Raw genomic sequence first — 16,090 nt, 5'->3', positions numbered from 1 at the left:
GCAAAGCCCTTCCCTATGCTCGAAATATACTTCTCTGGAATGGGAAGTTACAGCTTTTGAGATAGCAACTGCTTCCCTGCACCAAGAAGTAGGGCAGTTATTGAAGGCCTGGGGCACCTGCTGTGGTCATTTCTTGGATGATCCCAGGGGCGATACACTGGCATGACTGTGGGTCTCAGAGAGTCAGCAAGAAGTAACCTAAGTATGAATGAACTGAGCGAAAATAAACCCTATTTCCATGCTTGCTCCTGGGACCTTATGCCCGACAATAAAAATTGTGGCATACGTACACAGCGCTGATGCTGCATGCTACAAAATATGTATGTCCTGAACCTTTATTTTCTTTACCCCATATATGGCTAGCCTTTTACACATTTTTTTTTTTTTAAACTCAGATCAGTTTCTTTACTTGGGTGATGGCCTTACCTGCCAGTTGCCTCATGGTAGGCTAGCTCCAGCAGCTCAGCAGAGGAGTGCGTCAGATCCCGCTGCCCGTTGCCCTGCATTTCTGCCATGTTCTGACGAGTTTGGTGGTGGATCTGGATTGCTTCTCCTGATGGACCTAGTCAATTATATATTTATCAGTCTCACCCAAACTTCTCGTTGTGTTAGTTTTCCCCAATTCACCCCCCAACTCCTTCTTCACAGCAGAAGCACCACTAATAGATACAGAGCACTAAAATGTCCCTTAGAAATTTTGTAAGACATAGTCCTCTCAATCTGCAGGAGGTATCAAATGAAGTACTGAAGATTCCCGTTCTAAAATACATAGACACACTTTTTGGAAGGCCTTTTTACAAGACTCAAGGCAAGCTGCGCATAGTTCAGAATTTGAATCTCAAACCTGGAACATAAAGGTGTGCACTTCCATAATAATTCACTTATTGAGCTCAGTCACAGCCCCTCCAGAATCTCCTGTCTAGTAAAGGCCACCAGAAATTCCCATCTGCTGCAGACAAAAAAGGAGAACTCTGGGCTTCCATATCCTCCATCTTCCACAAACTTGCTCCATGCTATTCAAGCACTGAAGACACCAGAAGATGACAACATTCCCAAGAGACAATAGGGCATCAGGTTGCGTCAGTACTTGGCTCAGTCCCCACTGTGCTGCATTCTATCTCAAGAAACCAGAACAGTTCACTCTGCCAGCTTATTTAGAGGGGTGCCCTCCCCATGTTAAAGCTCAAAGCTTTGACAGTTTCAAAAAAAACATACTATAACAAAGACTCACCCACAGGAAACGTGTGCATCCAACGCCTCCTATTGGATGTGAGTTTCATGGGCATGCGGGATGGCGCAAAGGGATTTATTAATGCCCGCTGTGGTGTATACCCCCCAGGACGAATGTGCAGCATGGATTCTGCACTGCCTACATGAAACCTCCCTGGTGCACTGGAGTCTCGCTGCTGTGACTCTAGCATATTCTCAAGGACATCTGCAAAACACAATTTTCAGTTAACAGAAGACCAAACGAGCACTACTTAATAAAATAAGGGCCACTAGGACAAGTGGGGACGGGCAGAGGGAGGCTGAAGGAGGCAGATGGTACTAATCCAGAAATTACACTATAAATGGGAGTCCAGACAAGACAGAACCAGGATTTTCTGCATTTAAAAGCATTAAAGTAGGAAAGCCAGAGAGGAAGCAATTTTTAAACAAGCCATGAAGAACTGTTATTTCTTCCTGGTTTTCAATAATAAACAGGGGGTTCTCACTCAGAATTCTAGAGACATTCCTGACAAGTTATAACAAAATATTGATGATGAAGCAGAAATTTAAAGAGAGCAACTGCAGCGAAGTTATAGGAGATGGGGCAAAGGGGAGATCTAAGTACTCCATTTTTTTTTTAAAAATGGGCAGTTTCAACCATTGAAAGAAGTGGCAGGAATCATTAAACTAGAGCATGCTTTCACCACAGGATACAAGATCTTGGTGAGCTCGATGAAGTCACTACTATCTGATGCACAGCACAAAAGCATTTATTTAGAATTAAGTGTAAATGAAGGAAAGAAATGAAGTATGCAGGAGAAGGAAGCATTGAGGATTGGAGAACACAGAAAAGTGTCTTAGACAAAGGCAAACAGGACACCTAAGAAAAAGTCAGTGAAGAAGTTAAGAATACAAAAAGGTTCAGACTATGCAAGAGGAAACTCAAGGCAATAAAAAAGTGTGGAGTGCAGAGGAAACTGCAAACAACAATGAAAGAGGATATTCAATAATGAAACAGAGTTCCCAAAAGCAGTAAACCGAAAGATCCAATTAAAGAAGAAAACAGGTAACAGAAACAGAAATGGAAGAGCTAATAGAATGCATCCTGGGCATAGCTATAGCAAAAAATGTGAAGGGGAAAGAACAGGCTTAAGACCCTACCCATATGGGGCAGACACTCCTGTATCAGGTTTAGTGAGGCAAGAGGGATAGTTTCCAGATTACAGAAGATGACATACACTGACATCCAGCAGTAGGAGCAGATGGGCTCTATTGCAGAACTCTTAAGAGCCCAATGATAGCTAGCTAGCTCTTGTAGAACACTTTCCATCTATAGATGATGAAGTATATTACAAAAGGTATTTATCAATTATCCCCAGTTTACAGTGGGTAAACAGACTCAGAGGGGAAGTGACTTGTCTAAGGTCACATAGTTGGTCAGTGGTAGAAATGGGGAAAAAAGTCTTTGACCCCCTTCCTCAGCCCAGTCCCACAGATGGTCTCCTTAAAAAGTAAAGCAATATCTGAAATACAATCATCTTGATTTATATATTGCTTGATATAGGGAAAGTACTGGAGAATTTAAGCAGCAAAAGCGGTAGTACATTTTTAATAGGACAGTAGGCAGTTACAGGCCAGTATGTCCAACTCCTATCACAGGGCAGATACTGGTGTCAGATGAGATGGCAAGACCTCGGTGAAAAGGAAAGCATAAGCAGTCTTCATTAAGAGCAGATTGAGTTAAAAAAAAAATCAGACTGATTTCTTCTAAAGAGCATCAAAGTACTGGTGAAAGGTGGACAGAGAGTGCAATTTATCTAGATTTCAGCAGGGCATAGGAGAAGGCACCACATGCTGTCAGTGGATGAAATTAATAAAAAGAGCAGGCACCAGTGCTAACATGGCAAAATGGCTCTGTTAGCTGGCAGGAGGAAGGATCCAGAAAGTTATAGTTAATGACAGTAAATCCTCATGGACAGGAGTTATAAAGGTGGTCCCGCAGGACCCACTGCTGAGAGCAATTCTATTATACAGATTCATAAGTGGCTTGGAAAATGGAACATTAGTTGCACATATCCATATTGCAGAGGATCCAAAGGTAGGAGGGGACACAGAAGAATATAGATCTCTTAAAGGAAGATGTTAACAGGGAAGGAAACCGGGGCAGATCAGTGTCAGTGCCTATACAGGGTGAGCCAATAAGAACACAAAAGGGAACTGGACAAGTATAAAGGGAGAGACAGTACTGAGCGCAGAGGTGTGCATTGCTGATAAACACATTTCAAAAGCTGTAACATGAATGCTGATGCGAAAATTTCCCACTCTGTGTTGCTCTGGAAGTGACTGACATGAACTCAGGACCTCTCTCTTCCTACCCCACAACCAATGGGCACAGCGAAGGGACTTCCCCATCTCCATTCGTGCCTCAGTCTGACCTCGGGTGCTGGTGTAGCCCAAGGAGCTGCTGACTTCGTATTGGTGCAAATGAGGCCGTGGGATCATCAAGATGTTGGAGATCTTTCCCAGGGAGCTGTCATCGGAAGCTTGGCTCCTCACCTCCTCTGGGAGCAGGGTGCGGCTCTGCACAGAAGGGCTGGACGAGACATCATAAGAGCTAGAGCTCTTCCTGGTGCGGCTCTCTCTCTCCCTCACAGACCTACTGAAGGATACATAGGTTCAATAGCACTGAAGTGAAATCCCACTTCCTGGGCAAATCAAGAGGATCCAACAGCTTCCCACTTATCCAGGAACCTGTAGACTGATAGCTGAATCCAAGCCCAGTGGTAAAGGGTTAGTGTCACCATCTTTGAATATATGACTGCAAAGGCACATTTGCCTTCCCTAGCTAGCATATTAAATAGTTAGGCCAACAACATAGGATACCGAACGCTAGAAATCTCCTAGCTAGGCAGCAGTGCTCCAAAGGGAGCCTGCTCAGCACCTCCCACAGTTCTGCAGCCACCCATCCAGCCATGGCATTGTCAGGATTTGGAAGGAACCAAGCCCAGCCCTACACAGCTAGAAAACCAGACTGCCCAGGGAGTTCTAGAGCTCCCTTAAAATTAAAGATCTTTAAAAGGTACTGGCATCTTTCCAAGCTGAGCTCGATCAGCTCAGTACATGAGGGAATGAATCCATGTATGCAGATGTTTGTGTACAAAGCTCTCCTATATAATGCCTCCTAAGCCCTGAAGGAAAGATATAACGGATGACACTCTGAAGCAGCCCCATTTTCATGAAACTGCACCAGGAACTTGAGAGATTGAATGTAATTAGCCAAAAAAGCATTTGGCCAGGACATCAGGATGAACACCCTACCCAGGAGGAATGCCACAGAAATTTTCAGTGACCCCATGGTCATATCTCTATTTCAATTTGCATTCAGAAATTAACACTTTCAGTTGTTCAGGGATTCTACACCCCTTACCCACTCTGTTTGGTATCATCTCAGAGAACAGAGCACCACTCTCTGAATGACCATTTCCACTTCCAGCAACTCCAATGTGTTCCTCAAAAGTCATCCAAGTATGAAACCAGCCTAACCATGCTTAGTTTGCAAAATCTGACAGGAGCACAGGAAAAGGAGAAATGGCTAAAATAATTTTTCTGTTTGAACAAGCAAGCAAAATTTAAATTGGATGGAACTATACTGATAGTTATTCCTTTTACTTGCTCCCATAGCATTAGTGTGGCTTCACAGTAGCATGGTGGGAAGGCCACCAGCAGGAAGCTCACTGATACCAGCTGAAAACATTAAACACTATTCTCAGACAAGTTTTAAGCTCTTGGTGTTCAGCCTTCCCCATCTTTCCCAAGAGCATTTTATACATCAGCAAATGCACAGAAGTGGTGAAGCTGAACCAGAATCAGTTTGCTTAAAAGCGTCCTACCTGAAAGTACAGCGCTGGGCTCGGGATGGGCCAGGCAGTCTGAACACTTGGGCATCATAGCCATCATAATCAACTTGAATGGGAAGGGCATTCTCAGCATCTTTAGGAGTCCCTAATGCTGGAACACAGAACATTTAATACTGGAGTCTCATTTATAATTACTGTTTTAGCTCCGAGATTGCTGGACAAATTATAAGCAGCCAGCTATCACTTCAGAGACAAGGAATTGTCCCCAAATATATGGTAAGGAACCACACAGAAAAGTCTCATGTATAGAACAACTGAAACAGATCTATTAGCTCAACTGGGAAAGCAATCACCTGGGAATCAGCAATTTAGACTCACTATTAACTCCTCCCTTACATCAGTCATTCGCTGACAAGTCTTCCTATTTCTATGAGGAGTTGTGACCACCTCCAAAGCAGGATGTGAAAGTTTGCAGAAAACCTCTTGTGTAAGGACAAAATAATTCCCCCTTCTGTTCACATGCACATTCCTGAAAAAAGGTGGTATTGCAGTATGAAAAACCAGAGATTATATAATTCTGTATATACGGCATTGCCAGCACTCAAGCACAGCAATCAAGGCCCATTCTTCCCACAAGTCACACTGCTAGAGGGCCAAGGCCTATACATCAACTTGACACTATCTCCTCTAGCCACTGACAAGCAGTCAGGGCTAAGAACCTACTCCATTGATCACATGCCAGGAAGTCAGATTAGACACCAATACCAGCACCCCAGGACACAAGTCTTGTTTTGCTGCCTTTTGCCACAATTATCTCCTTTTCAATCCCATGAATAGTGGTTTCATTGCAGTGTCATTGGCTTGTTAGAGCCATTTATTGTTTTTTAAATTAACTGGGTCATTCCAATACTGAATTACTCACAGGGGTCTCGACCATTTTTCACTTTCTCTGTCAGCAACTGGAGGAGCAGACACAGGAAATGTGATAAAGAAAATAAAATAGGTTAGCATGTTCTAAGGAAATTTGACCCCACAGTGACCGAGTGTCAGACTTAATACTTGGTATCAGACTGAAGGGTTTATTCTGCTGACTCAAATCACGCAGCTAGACCATCTCAGTGATGAAGAAATTTGACACCCAGTCACAACCCCCAGAGACATTTTTCCTCCTCCTCCCCAGTGTCCCTTCTCCCTCCCAAGATAGATGGAGGCTTTCTAAAGTAATAATTAAGACAGAGCTAGGAGCGGGCTTTGATGCCTGGCACCAAAAAGAATTACAAGTATTTTTGAACAAGAAGAAGGCAGGGTTTCCTTTAGGTCACAATTGAATTAGTATGGACTGTGGAAAAGATGGGCACTGAACACCATGCCTCAGCTAAGGAGACAACAGTTTGTCCAGATGACAAGAAGAAGAGATCCCAGCAACCAGCCTACCTTCCTTCCTGCCAGTTTAATCCGTGGGGTGAAGCTGTTACATAGGAGCTGGCTTTTGGATGTGTAGAAACTGGAAAGGAAAAACAAAAGCTTGTTTAGTTAACTTTTAGGAAATAGGCATTTTAAATAAAAGTGTTAAGTTTTGGTTATTTTCTGCCTGTACAGACTGGGAAAAAGGGAAGAATTTTGAGCCAGGCTCTTTCTGGAAAAGAGATAAAGTAGACATCAGGAAAGATTCGGATAGATGGTTACAAAGGCACTTTAGTTCAAGAAAAAGTTGGAATCTATAAAGACCCCACCCTTAGACTCTCAAATGCAACTTAACCCACAGTTCACCTCAATAATCTAACAATTGAACTCTCTCATTTCCTTCCTCTTTCTCCAGAAAATTGTTCACTTCCATTAACTTTTGCAAGATGTGATGCTATGTGCCATCGGTGACTCTCTCCCTAATTTACTTAGCCCCTAATGATCTCACCATAATTGTTTATAAGCTGCTCCCATCTGAATTTGCAACCAGTCAACTATTTGCAATTATGTGCATCTTGCAGTAAGAAAAGATTCAGATGAGAAGTCCTAGAGCACTCTTTCATGTAAGGCAAAGAGCTGATGAGAAGATCAACCTACTTGGAAGGACAGAATATGTGTGAAAACAATCTGTGAGAGTGGTTACTGGTCAAGACACCTAGGCATGCAAAGACATGAAGAGGAAACTTGCCTATACTAGCAGCAGCTACATTGATATTGTTGAATCTGTGCACGTGTGTATGGGGGGGAGAGGGAGAGGGGATAATTCAACTTCTGGCCCAGCCTCTTATGAAAAACAGAGAATACTGTCAGAGTACTTAACAAAAAGATACTTGAAATAATGAAATATAACTATACCATGGCCTGGTGGTTGAGAACATCACACTATAGGTCTCAGTGTTTCACTAGGATCATACACTTGCTCCAGTCTTTACCTACATCAGACCATTTTCTTTACCCATAACAGTTTATTCAGGATTTACTCCTGAGTTGGTTGAAGTGATCTGACTAGTCCATTCTGATTTCCGTAACTTCCTGCATTTGCCTAAGCAAACTTCAAAAACAGAAATGAGTCGGCTGGACATGGAGCCTCAGAGCAAGATTCCTTCCTTTACAAGTTGCTCTATAACCTTCGAAATTTTGTATGTATGCACTTTGCTTTACCTGTGCTTTGCATGCTGTGACAAAGTTCCTCCTCTACCTTGGTGGGTCTTGCGCTTATTGGTGGATTTGCTCGCTTTGGAGCTTCACAGCAGCCCTCAGCTTGGCCATTTTTCTGAATCCACAGTCCAGGTCGACTCCTCCTGTGTCTGACCAGGAGTTGAGAGGATTTGGGGGGAACCTGGGCCCGCCCTCTACTCCGGGTTCCAGCCCAGGGCCTTGTGGAATGCAAGAGTGCAATATCTAGAGTGCCTCCTGGAACAGCTGTGCGACGGCTACTTCCCCATGGCCTCCTCCCAAGACCTTCTTTATCCTCACCATACGACCTTCCTCCTGGTGTCTGATAATGCTTGTACACCTCAGTCCTCCAACAGTCCGTGTTCTCACTCTCAGCTTCTAGTGCCTCTTGCTCCCAGCTCCTCACACACACTCCACAAACTGAAGTGAGCTCCTTTTTAAAACCCAGGTGCCCTGATTAGCCTGCCTTAATTGATTCTAGCAGCTTCTTGATTGGCTGCAGGTGTTCTAATCAGCCTGTCTGTCTTAATTGTCTCAAGAAGGTTCCTGATTGTTCTGGAACCTTTCCTGTTACCTTACCCAAGGAAAAGGGACCTACTTAGCCTGGGGCTAATATATCTGCCTTTTATTACTCTCCTGTAGCCATCTGGCCCGACTCTGTCACAATGCATAGAAACTAACAACATGGAATGAAATGAAGACTTCAGCAGGTCAGTGGAGAAGAACATGCAGCATGAAGGCTCAGCACTAGTTGATATTTACCTATAGCCCCAACACCTACCTATGGTTTATCCAGTGTGGAATATTGTAGTCATCTCCGAAGCGAGAATCTCCGGGACCACTGCGATTGTGCAGCTAAAAGAAGAGAGAGTTCACAGGTGCAATAAATCACTGTGAATTTTGTCCAATTAGTCTCATAATAAGCAGCACTTTCAGGGGAGCCAAGATTCTGTTACCTTGAAGAGTGGAACAGCATGCAGTGGTTGCTCCCCCATGCACACTAAATCTACACCAATCCCTGAAAACAAAGAAATGAAGGGGTTAAGCCACATATTATCCAGAACTGTTGCTGCTGGCCTAATCCAAAACAGGTCACAAGTCTGAGTTGAAGTTACATAAATCTGCTGTATGGGAACCAAATTTTTAAATCTGATTACAATAAACTGCTAATGATCCCATGCTTTCTTTGTATTAATTACTGAGAAGCAGAAGCAGCCTTCTTTATAAGCAGGCTGCTCTTTCTAGTCTAATATTTAACACAACGGATTTGCTTCCACGACAGTGATCTGCAATGCCAAAAAATGATGGAGAGCATAGGTGTGCCCAGATGTTGTTATTGCTGTGGTTTACCAATACAGCATGCAGGAAGGGAGATAGGAAAAGTTTCCCCATGACTAATGCATATCAGATAAAATTGTCTTTCAATGGAAAGTTCCTCATGACCTAATTTTAAGAAGTGCTGAGCACTCTCAAATCCCAGTGAAACTAACTGGAGCTGCAAGTGCTCAGGACCTCTAAAAATCAGCCCATTATTGCACTTAATATGGAAATAAGTCTTCCAGCTATAAACTATCATTGAGGTGGATACAGGACTTTGCGATGGTGACTTTTGGAAAGCTAAGGTTGTTTGCATACACAGAGGTTGTAAAACATTGCCAGTTAGTTATGAAAACTATTTTACCATTATCTATCATGCGCTGTTTGGTCAGGATCATGAGGAGACGGTCCACTTCAAACACACCCACCCCAGGTGTGATAACCACAGACATCTGTCCAGTCCGGTCAAAGTTGCGGTTTATGTAATGCTTGTCAAACACTGAGAAATCAGAATCGAGGAACAGACATATTTTAAAATAAAATTATGTTAAAGATTTCATAAGCGCTCAAGAAATAAACTCACTACTGATGGTGCTAGGAAGCAACCTTCCCCAAAAACAGGAGTGCAGTCAGTTAATGCCTACAAGGCGATGACTAAAAATGTTTGCACCCTGATTTTGAAAGACACGGTGGATTGGCAGTAGAGTTAGGAAGAAGGGCAAAGATGATGGGTGTAGGCATCTATATACATGGGTGCCTGTCCTGTCAGCTAGAGTTTGCTTTATTGCCACTTACACAAGATGTCAATGACAGTGAGCAACAGAATCAAATAGTATGATATGCCTCTTTACAAAAAAATAAAGCCACTGCATTATGGTTACTGGAGGACTCTGATGTATAGAAGCCACACCAATACACATTTAGACAAAGGAAAATAAAATATTTAATGCAAAGCTTTGCAGTTTGTTCCAAGAACCTAAACTGCCCAGCTTCAGATCTTTCATCTTTAATATCAGTTCTCACTGAAATAGATACAGACTAGTTACTGCTGAATGAAAGAAGTGAGAACTTAAAAATTCCTCCCCTCCTTGCTTTCACAGGTTAGTGTTAGGCAAGCAGCACGCCACAGAAAGCTATTGGCTGTAACTTTCTGTGGTCCCACCTCTCTGTACTTTGAACAAATTTATTCTTCATTACTCACCATTGAATGAAAGATTTATGGCCTCCAGGTAGTTTCCTTGTGCTGAGGTAGAATTATACCCTGGGGGGAAGCCATCTGGACAAGAAATTGAAAGAAGTAATTTCATTTTTAATATATGAAGACAAATGAGCATTTCCTACACTTCAGAGTTATTCCCACACCTCTTTCCTATGCAGACTCACAATCTGTGCTTCCTAGGCCATCTTAGGACAGAGCCACAAGAAACTGGAGGCAGCAAGAATGTCATTTGTGGCATACGCATTGGAACAGGCAACCTCAGTGTAGTGTTGCTAGACCGAGAGCTAGAAGCTCTGCAGCTAAGTTTCACTTAAAAAAAACAAACAAACAACCCCTACTCCCCCCCGGCAAAAAAAACCAAAACACCTAAGGAAGATCTCCCTACCTGCCTGCTCCAGTCGCACCAGCACCGGGTACTGAATAAAAAGTTTTTTAATGGTCACAAGCAATGACGTCCACTCTTCTCGTCTCTCATTCTGAACTACAACCCTGAAAGGAACACAACTTTTGAGGACCACAGAAGGAAGGAGAGCATGAGGCTTCTCAGAGGAAGTTTTAAGAGGCAGAGAAGGATGCACAAGCTACAGTTTGAGGAAATGAATGATAGAGAGGAGAGTGAATACTTCTACAACTCTGTCTCCCAGGCGAATAGCTACCACACATCTTATTATGTGTATTGGTATCCACTCATACCCACAATGTGCTAGGTGCTGTACAAACATCAAGGCAGGCAAGGTCCCTGCCCTGAAGATCTTACAATCTGTGGCTTATACAAAATATTACATTTTAGCCTACATGTAAGACAGAAATGTAGTAACACGTTCTATGTTTAATATGGAAAAGCATCATTTCTTTTTAAAGGAGGAACTGGCATTCCAAGCTGGACCAACTTTACCAGCTGGCGAAAGTTTCAATAACCATATCCCATCCTGATCAGTAGACACAGAACTTAACTGGAAATACAATCAAAATTTCAGCACTGGCACCCCACAAACGGTTCATCTGTCCTTTGGCTACTCAAAAAAGTAAAAATTCTGAAGACAGCCAAGTCTTACATAAAATGCTACCATTAGCACTACAGAGAAAGCCCTAAAGCCTCTGAAGTTTGTCATTGATTCCTATAACTAAGCAGCAGTATGATTGTGTTGTGTACCATCCAGTCAGAAAGACAATTCAGCAAATGTGAGTGTGGGGAGAACTGGTCAATTTGCCAGGACTCAGAGAGGGATCTCTCTCATTGTGCTAAGATCTTGCCCTGGTGATGTATTCTAGCGAGAAATGGGTCTCATTAATAAGAATTACATATGTGTTTGTTAAAAAATATCCCTTAAAACACAAAACTATCACAGGGGAAAATATACTTGTAGAAATCTTCATAAAATCTTCCCTCATGATCCTGCCGAATTGAAGCACGGTATATCTCAGGAAACTCATCTGAAAGGGAGAGGAAACCAAGGATGAAGATGGTTCATTCAGAAATCTGAAAGGGGTGCCAAAACGCTTACTCCCCTTTTTAGCCAAGGGAAGTTATTTCTAGAGCACATCTAAATCGGTAAGAAAAACTTCAGATCTCTCTGACAATATTAAAACTGGTTTAAAAATAAAGTCACAGGGGTCTTTCTATAAGAGTGAGTACTTTGGGGACAATTTGCATATATGCCCTTGTCATAAAAATAAAGGGAAGGGTAACCACCTTTCTATATACAGTAACCCTTTCACCTGTAAAGGGTTTTGCCTCTGGCCAGGAGGGATTTTATAGCACTGTATACAGAAAGGTGGTTGCCCTTCCCTTTATTTTTATGACACGCCCCCCAAATCACAGATAGGGTGAAAACACTGGCTGTGATTTCTTCCTGGCGCTCTAGGAGAAAAACAGAGTTAATAAGACACATGCACCTCTAAATATACTATTACTGTATAAATACTAACAATATTTTCCACATCTCAAGGACAATTTTAACCAGTTGATTCTGGGAAACTTTCACGGGAGAGTGCATCAGCCACTTTGTTAGAAGCTCCTGCGATGTGTTGGATGTAGCAATCAAAATCTTGGAGAGCTAAACTCCACCAAATAAGTTTTTTGTTATTTCCCTTGGTGGTTTGGGAAGCCACTGTAGTGCAGCATGGTCGGTTTGCAGGTGGAAACGCCGTCCCCAAACGAATGGGTGTAGCTTTTCCAAAGCGAAGATAATGGCGTAACATTCCTTTTCACTGATTGACCAGTGGCTTTGCCTCTGAGACAGCTTCTTGCTGAGAAACACGACAGGATGGAACTCTTGATCCAGTCCTTCCTGCATTAAAGACTGCTCCCACATCACGCTTGGATGCATCTGTGGTTACTAGGAACGGTTTGTCAAAATCTGGGGCCCTCAGCACAGGGTCAGACATGCGTGTCGCTTTAAGCTGGTTAAAGGCCTTCTGACACTCTTCAGTCCACTGAACTGCATTTGGCTGTTTCTTTTTGGTCTGTCAGTGGGACAGCGAGGTTATCTTAGCTTCTTAACCCTTTACAGCTGAAAGGGTTTTGCCTCTGGCCAGGAGGGATTTTATAGCACTGTATACAGAAAGGTTGTTACCCTTCCCTTTATTTTTATGACAGCCCCACATCCTTTCATGTTAGATTTTTCCTTAAAGGATTCACATAAGGACTGATCAAGCACCCACTGTGTTTGGCACGGACTCCTTTGGAAGGGAGTGCGTGCACCTAACACAAAAAGGGCAGCTGTGCTCACCTTTTGAAATATACCTGAGTTACGGTACAAGAAAATAAGGTTCTCTGCAAGTTTACAGATACACAGATCCCTTCTCATCCCCACCATTTCCGAGGAGAACAAGGACTTAACAGAAATCATAAAAACAGACTCAGAGTTGTGTAAGTTGTACATATGCATTATAGAGGAATGTACGCATCTCCTGAAGCATCCACTGTCACCGATACTCCCTGCGTAACACATTCCTAATGAAATCTAGGACACAGCACCCAATAATGGAATTAAGTTCCCCATTGGCACAAACTATGGTTAGCTAACACCAGCCTCTAAGAGATAAGGGGGACACACTGAAGACAAGAGTATGGAAAGGTGGGGCAGGGGAAGGAGGAGAAAATATTATTCAATTGCTTCTTACCTATGGATTTTGCATCATAAAAAGTTCGAGAAAATAGAACCACTGTCACCTCATGGCTGCAGTTCTTCTCCTGTTCAAGAGAAATAGAAAGAAGTTGGGGGGGGGGGGGGAAATAGTTCTTCTCCCTGAAATCGCACACTCATCAGTAAGTGACTAATAGTGCACACACACAAAAGAATAGGGAACAGAGATTATCACAAAAAAAAAAAAAAAAAAAGGAGAGCAAACACTGATACACCTGTAATCAACAATGCACGGGGCTTATATGGCTGTACAACACTGCTGTGTCGGTCCTGTAGTGCCAAGCTAGTAGTAGGGCATAGGAGGCATACTTCGCACCATTCTCTAAGACGACGACTTCTTGCCAATGCAACAAACTGCACTAAGGAGTTGTACAGAGCACCCTGACCAGATCTCCCAGTCTCCCTTCAGAAGGGAAATATGGGCCCAGGTGAGGAGTTGAGAGAAAGAAACACTGAGATATCCAAGAGGATAACCAGAGGGCAACTTCTTCTCCTCCTCTTCCCCAAGTCCCAATATTAAAACAAACTATACTCACATCTCACAGTTTCCAGCTGCATAAAGTCTTACACGGCTCCTATCAGTTTCATAACATTGCCAAAAAGCAGCACGGAGATAAGACAACCCTAAAGTGCACACTTCTCGCCTCCTGGACACCTGGCAATGTCAGTCACACTTTGCATGCATTTGACATGTTCAAGATTTAGGGCTCTTGATTATTTAAATCTACCCTTGCCCTCTAATTTGTTGATTTCACATTCACCCCCATCTTAAGTGTCTTATTCAAGATTGCTGTAATTTTCTTATTTAAACTAAACTTTTTGGCGCCAAGGCCCTTGTTTGTGAAGATCCATGGCTAAGGGAGTCATGGCCACTGGAAATTACAATTGATGACTCAGTAAATGTGTAAAAAAATCAGGGTCTTAACTTTTAACTTTGAATAGTCGGCTTGTGGCTCTTTTTAAAGAGGATATCAGCACATTAGATAAACAAGTGATACTGGAGAATGGACAAATACATGGGATGACTTGTTCTTTTAGAAGCAGGCTCTATACGAAACTGCAACAGTACCTTCCATTTGGTGAAAAGATCAGCAAGGAAACCGTTCACAGCTTTCTCAAAGTACAGGTCCCCTGCAAAAAAAAAAAAAAAAAAAAAGGCAACACAAAAGCATCAGAAAGCTGCCATTATTTTTATTACACATGCACCCACACACTTCCCAGTTTTGAGGTAAACTTATCTTGAGGGTTCCAGTACAAAAAGTTGTATTAGGATCAGGGCAGCCCACCTTACAGGCATTAAGAGTCACTACTGGTGTTACCAGAGAAAGGAACACGACAAACAACAACAAGCAGGGCTAAGGTTTTAGATGATGGAAAAAAAAGCACAACTTTGGTGTTAATAGCAACTGACCCTAACTTCATATTTCCAATGCATTGTCTATGTACAAGGCAGGACATTTAAATCAAGTATGTGAGAAAAAGTTATCTACATACCATAGATGTCAAAATCCCACATTTCACAACTCATCTGGATAAAGATGTAAACCATGGCTGAAGTTGAGCGGAACACCACCTAACGAGGAGTGAGAGATAGTGTCATGTGGTGACATACCTGCTGAAGGCTTCCTACGGCTATTAACTAGAAAGAAGCTGTTTAGCTCCTGAGCAGTTATCCCAACATTCTCCAACATAGGCATTAACTATTAAGCTACCCATAAGCTCTGCCTACATAGACTGCACTGCAGTAACCTCTGAGAGGTTTGCTTTTCAAAGTCTTGTCTAATTCTTAATATAGTTGAACTCATTGCACTGAGAGTGTTAATCGTGTGATTTTTGGAATTTGTTATTCTCCACATCCTTCATAGGCAGCAGCATGTGTCACCATTAATTTTTGAGTGAGCAATAATGAAAAGGAACTTGCAAGGGTTTCACTTAAAGTATTTGTTGGTGAATGGGGCAGCACATTGTCCTTTGGTAAAATTCCTTTTTGTTCAGAGTTTACATTTCAGCATCTCTGTTATATTTTCTGCCAGTTCAGAAAACAAAAAACAGTTAATGAAAATTTTCTGTTAGGGCTGTCAAGCAATTAAAAAAAAAAATCACGATTAATTGAGCTGTTAAACAATAATAGAATATGATTTATTTAAATATTTTTGAATGTTTTCTACATTTTCAAATCTATTGATTTCAATTACAACACAGAATACAAAGTGTACAGTGCTCACTTTATATTTATTTTTGATTACAAATAAAACAATGTAAAATTTTAGAGCCTACAAGTCCACTCAGTCCTACTTCTTGTTCAGCCAATCGCTCAGACAAACAAGTTTGTTTACATTTGCAGAAGATAATGCTGCCTGCTTCTTGTTTACAATCACCTGAAAGTGAGAACAGACATTTGCATGGCACTGTTGTAGCTGGTGTTGCAAGATATTTACATGCCAGATGCACTAAAAATTCATATATCCCTTCATGCTTCAACCACCTTTCCAGCGGACATGTGTCCATGCTGATGATGGGTTCTGCTCAATAATGATCCAAAGCAGTGTGGACTGATGCATGTTCATTTTCATCATCTGAATTAGATACTAACAACAAAAGGTTGATTTTCTTTTGTGGTGGTTTGGGTTCTGCAGTTTCCGCATCCAGAGTGTTGCTCTTTTAAGACTTCTGAAAGCATGCTCCACACCTCATCCCCC

General features: G+C 42.2%; 1 protein-coding gene across 31 annotated transcripts in view; it reads right to left on the bottom strand.

Moving 5' to 3' along the window:
* The window catches only part of DEPDC5 (DEP domain containing 5, GATOR1 subcomplex subunit), a 64,605-nt gene that overhangs the window by 39,399 nt on the left and 9,116 nt on the right, over nt 1-16,090 (bottom strand). For 13 of the 31 annotated variants that reach the window (XM_043498011.1, XM_043498038.1, XM_043498036.1 and 10 more), the window contains 15 exons: nt 14,886-14,964; nt 14,461-14,522; nt 13,369-13,438; nt 11,604-11,676; nt 10,628-10,731; nt 10,225-10,299; nt 9,388-9,522; nt 8,663-8,724; nt 8,488-8,561; nt 6,501-6,570; nt 5,989-6,025; nt 5,101-5,217; nt 3,645-3,875; nt 1,232-1,435; nt 427-562 (listed from right to left, as the gene is read on the bottom strand). In XM_043498011.1, coding sequence (XP_043353946.1) covers nt 427-562; nt 1,232-1,435; nt 3,645-3,875; nt 5,101-5,217; nt 5,989-6,025; nt 6,501-6,570; nt 8,488-8,561; nt 8,663-8,724; nt 9,388-9,522; nt 10,225-10,299; nt 10,628-10,731; nt 11,604-11,676; nt 13,369-13,438; nt 14,461-14,522; nt 14,886-14,964 — 1,529 coding nt within the window. Of the gene's footprint in view, nt 1-426; nt 563-1,231; nt 1,436-3,644; nt 3,876-5,099; nt 5,218-5,988; nt 6,026-6,500; nt 6,571-8,487; nt 8,562-8,662; nt 8,725-9,387; nt 9,523-10,224; nt 10,300-10,627; nt 10,732-11,603; nt 11,677-13,368; nt 13,439-14,460; nt 14,523-14,885; nt 14,965-16,090 lie in introns of all 31 variants that reach the window. The other 18 variants (XM_038373181.2, XM_043498031.1, XM_043498015.1 and 15 more) reach the window with 2 other exon arrangements.

Source organism: Dermochelys coriacea, chromosome 15, assembly GCF_009764565.3.
Source record: "Dermochelys coriacea isolate rDerCor1 chromosome 15, rDerCor1.pri.v4, whole genome shotgun sequence".
Classification (NCBI taxonomy): Eukaryota; Metazoa; Chordata; order Testudines; family Dermochelyidae; genus Dermochelys; species Dermochelys coriacea.
The sequence above is the reverse complement of the archived record's forward strand: the minus strand, read 5'-3'. Positions and strand labels throughout refer to the sequence as shown.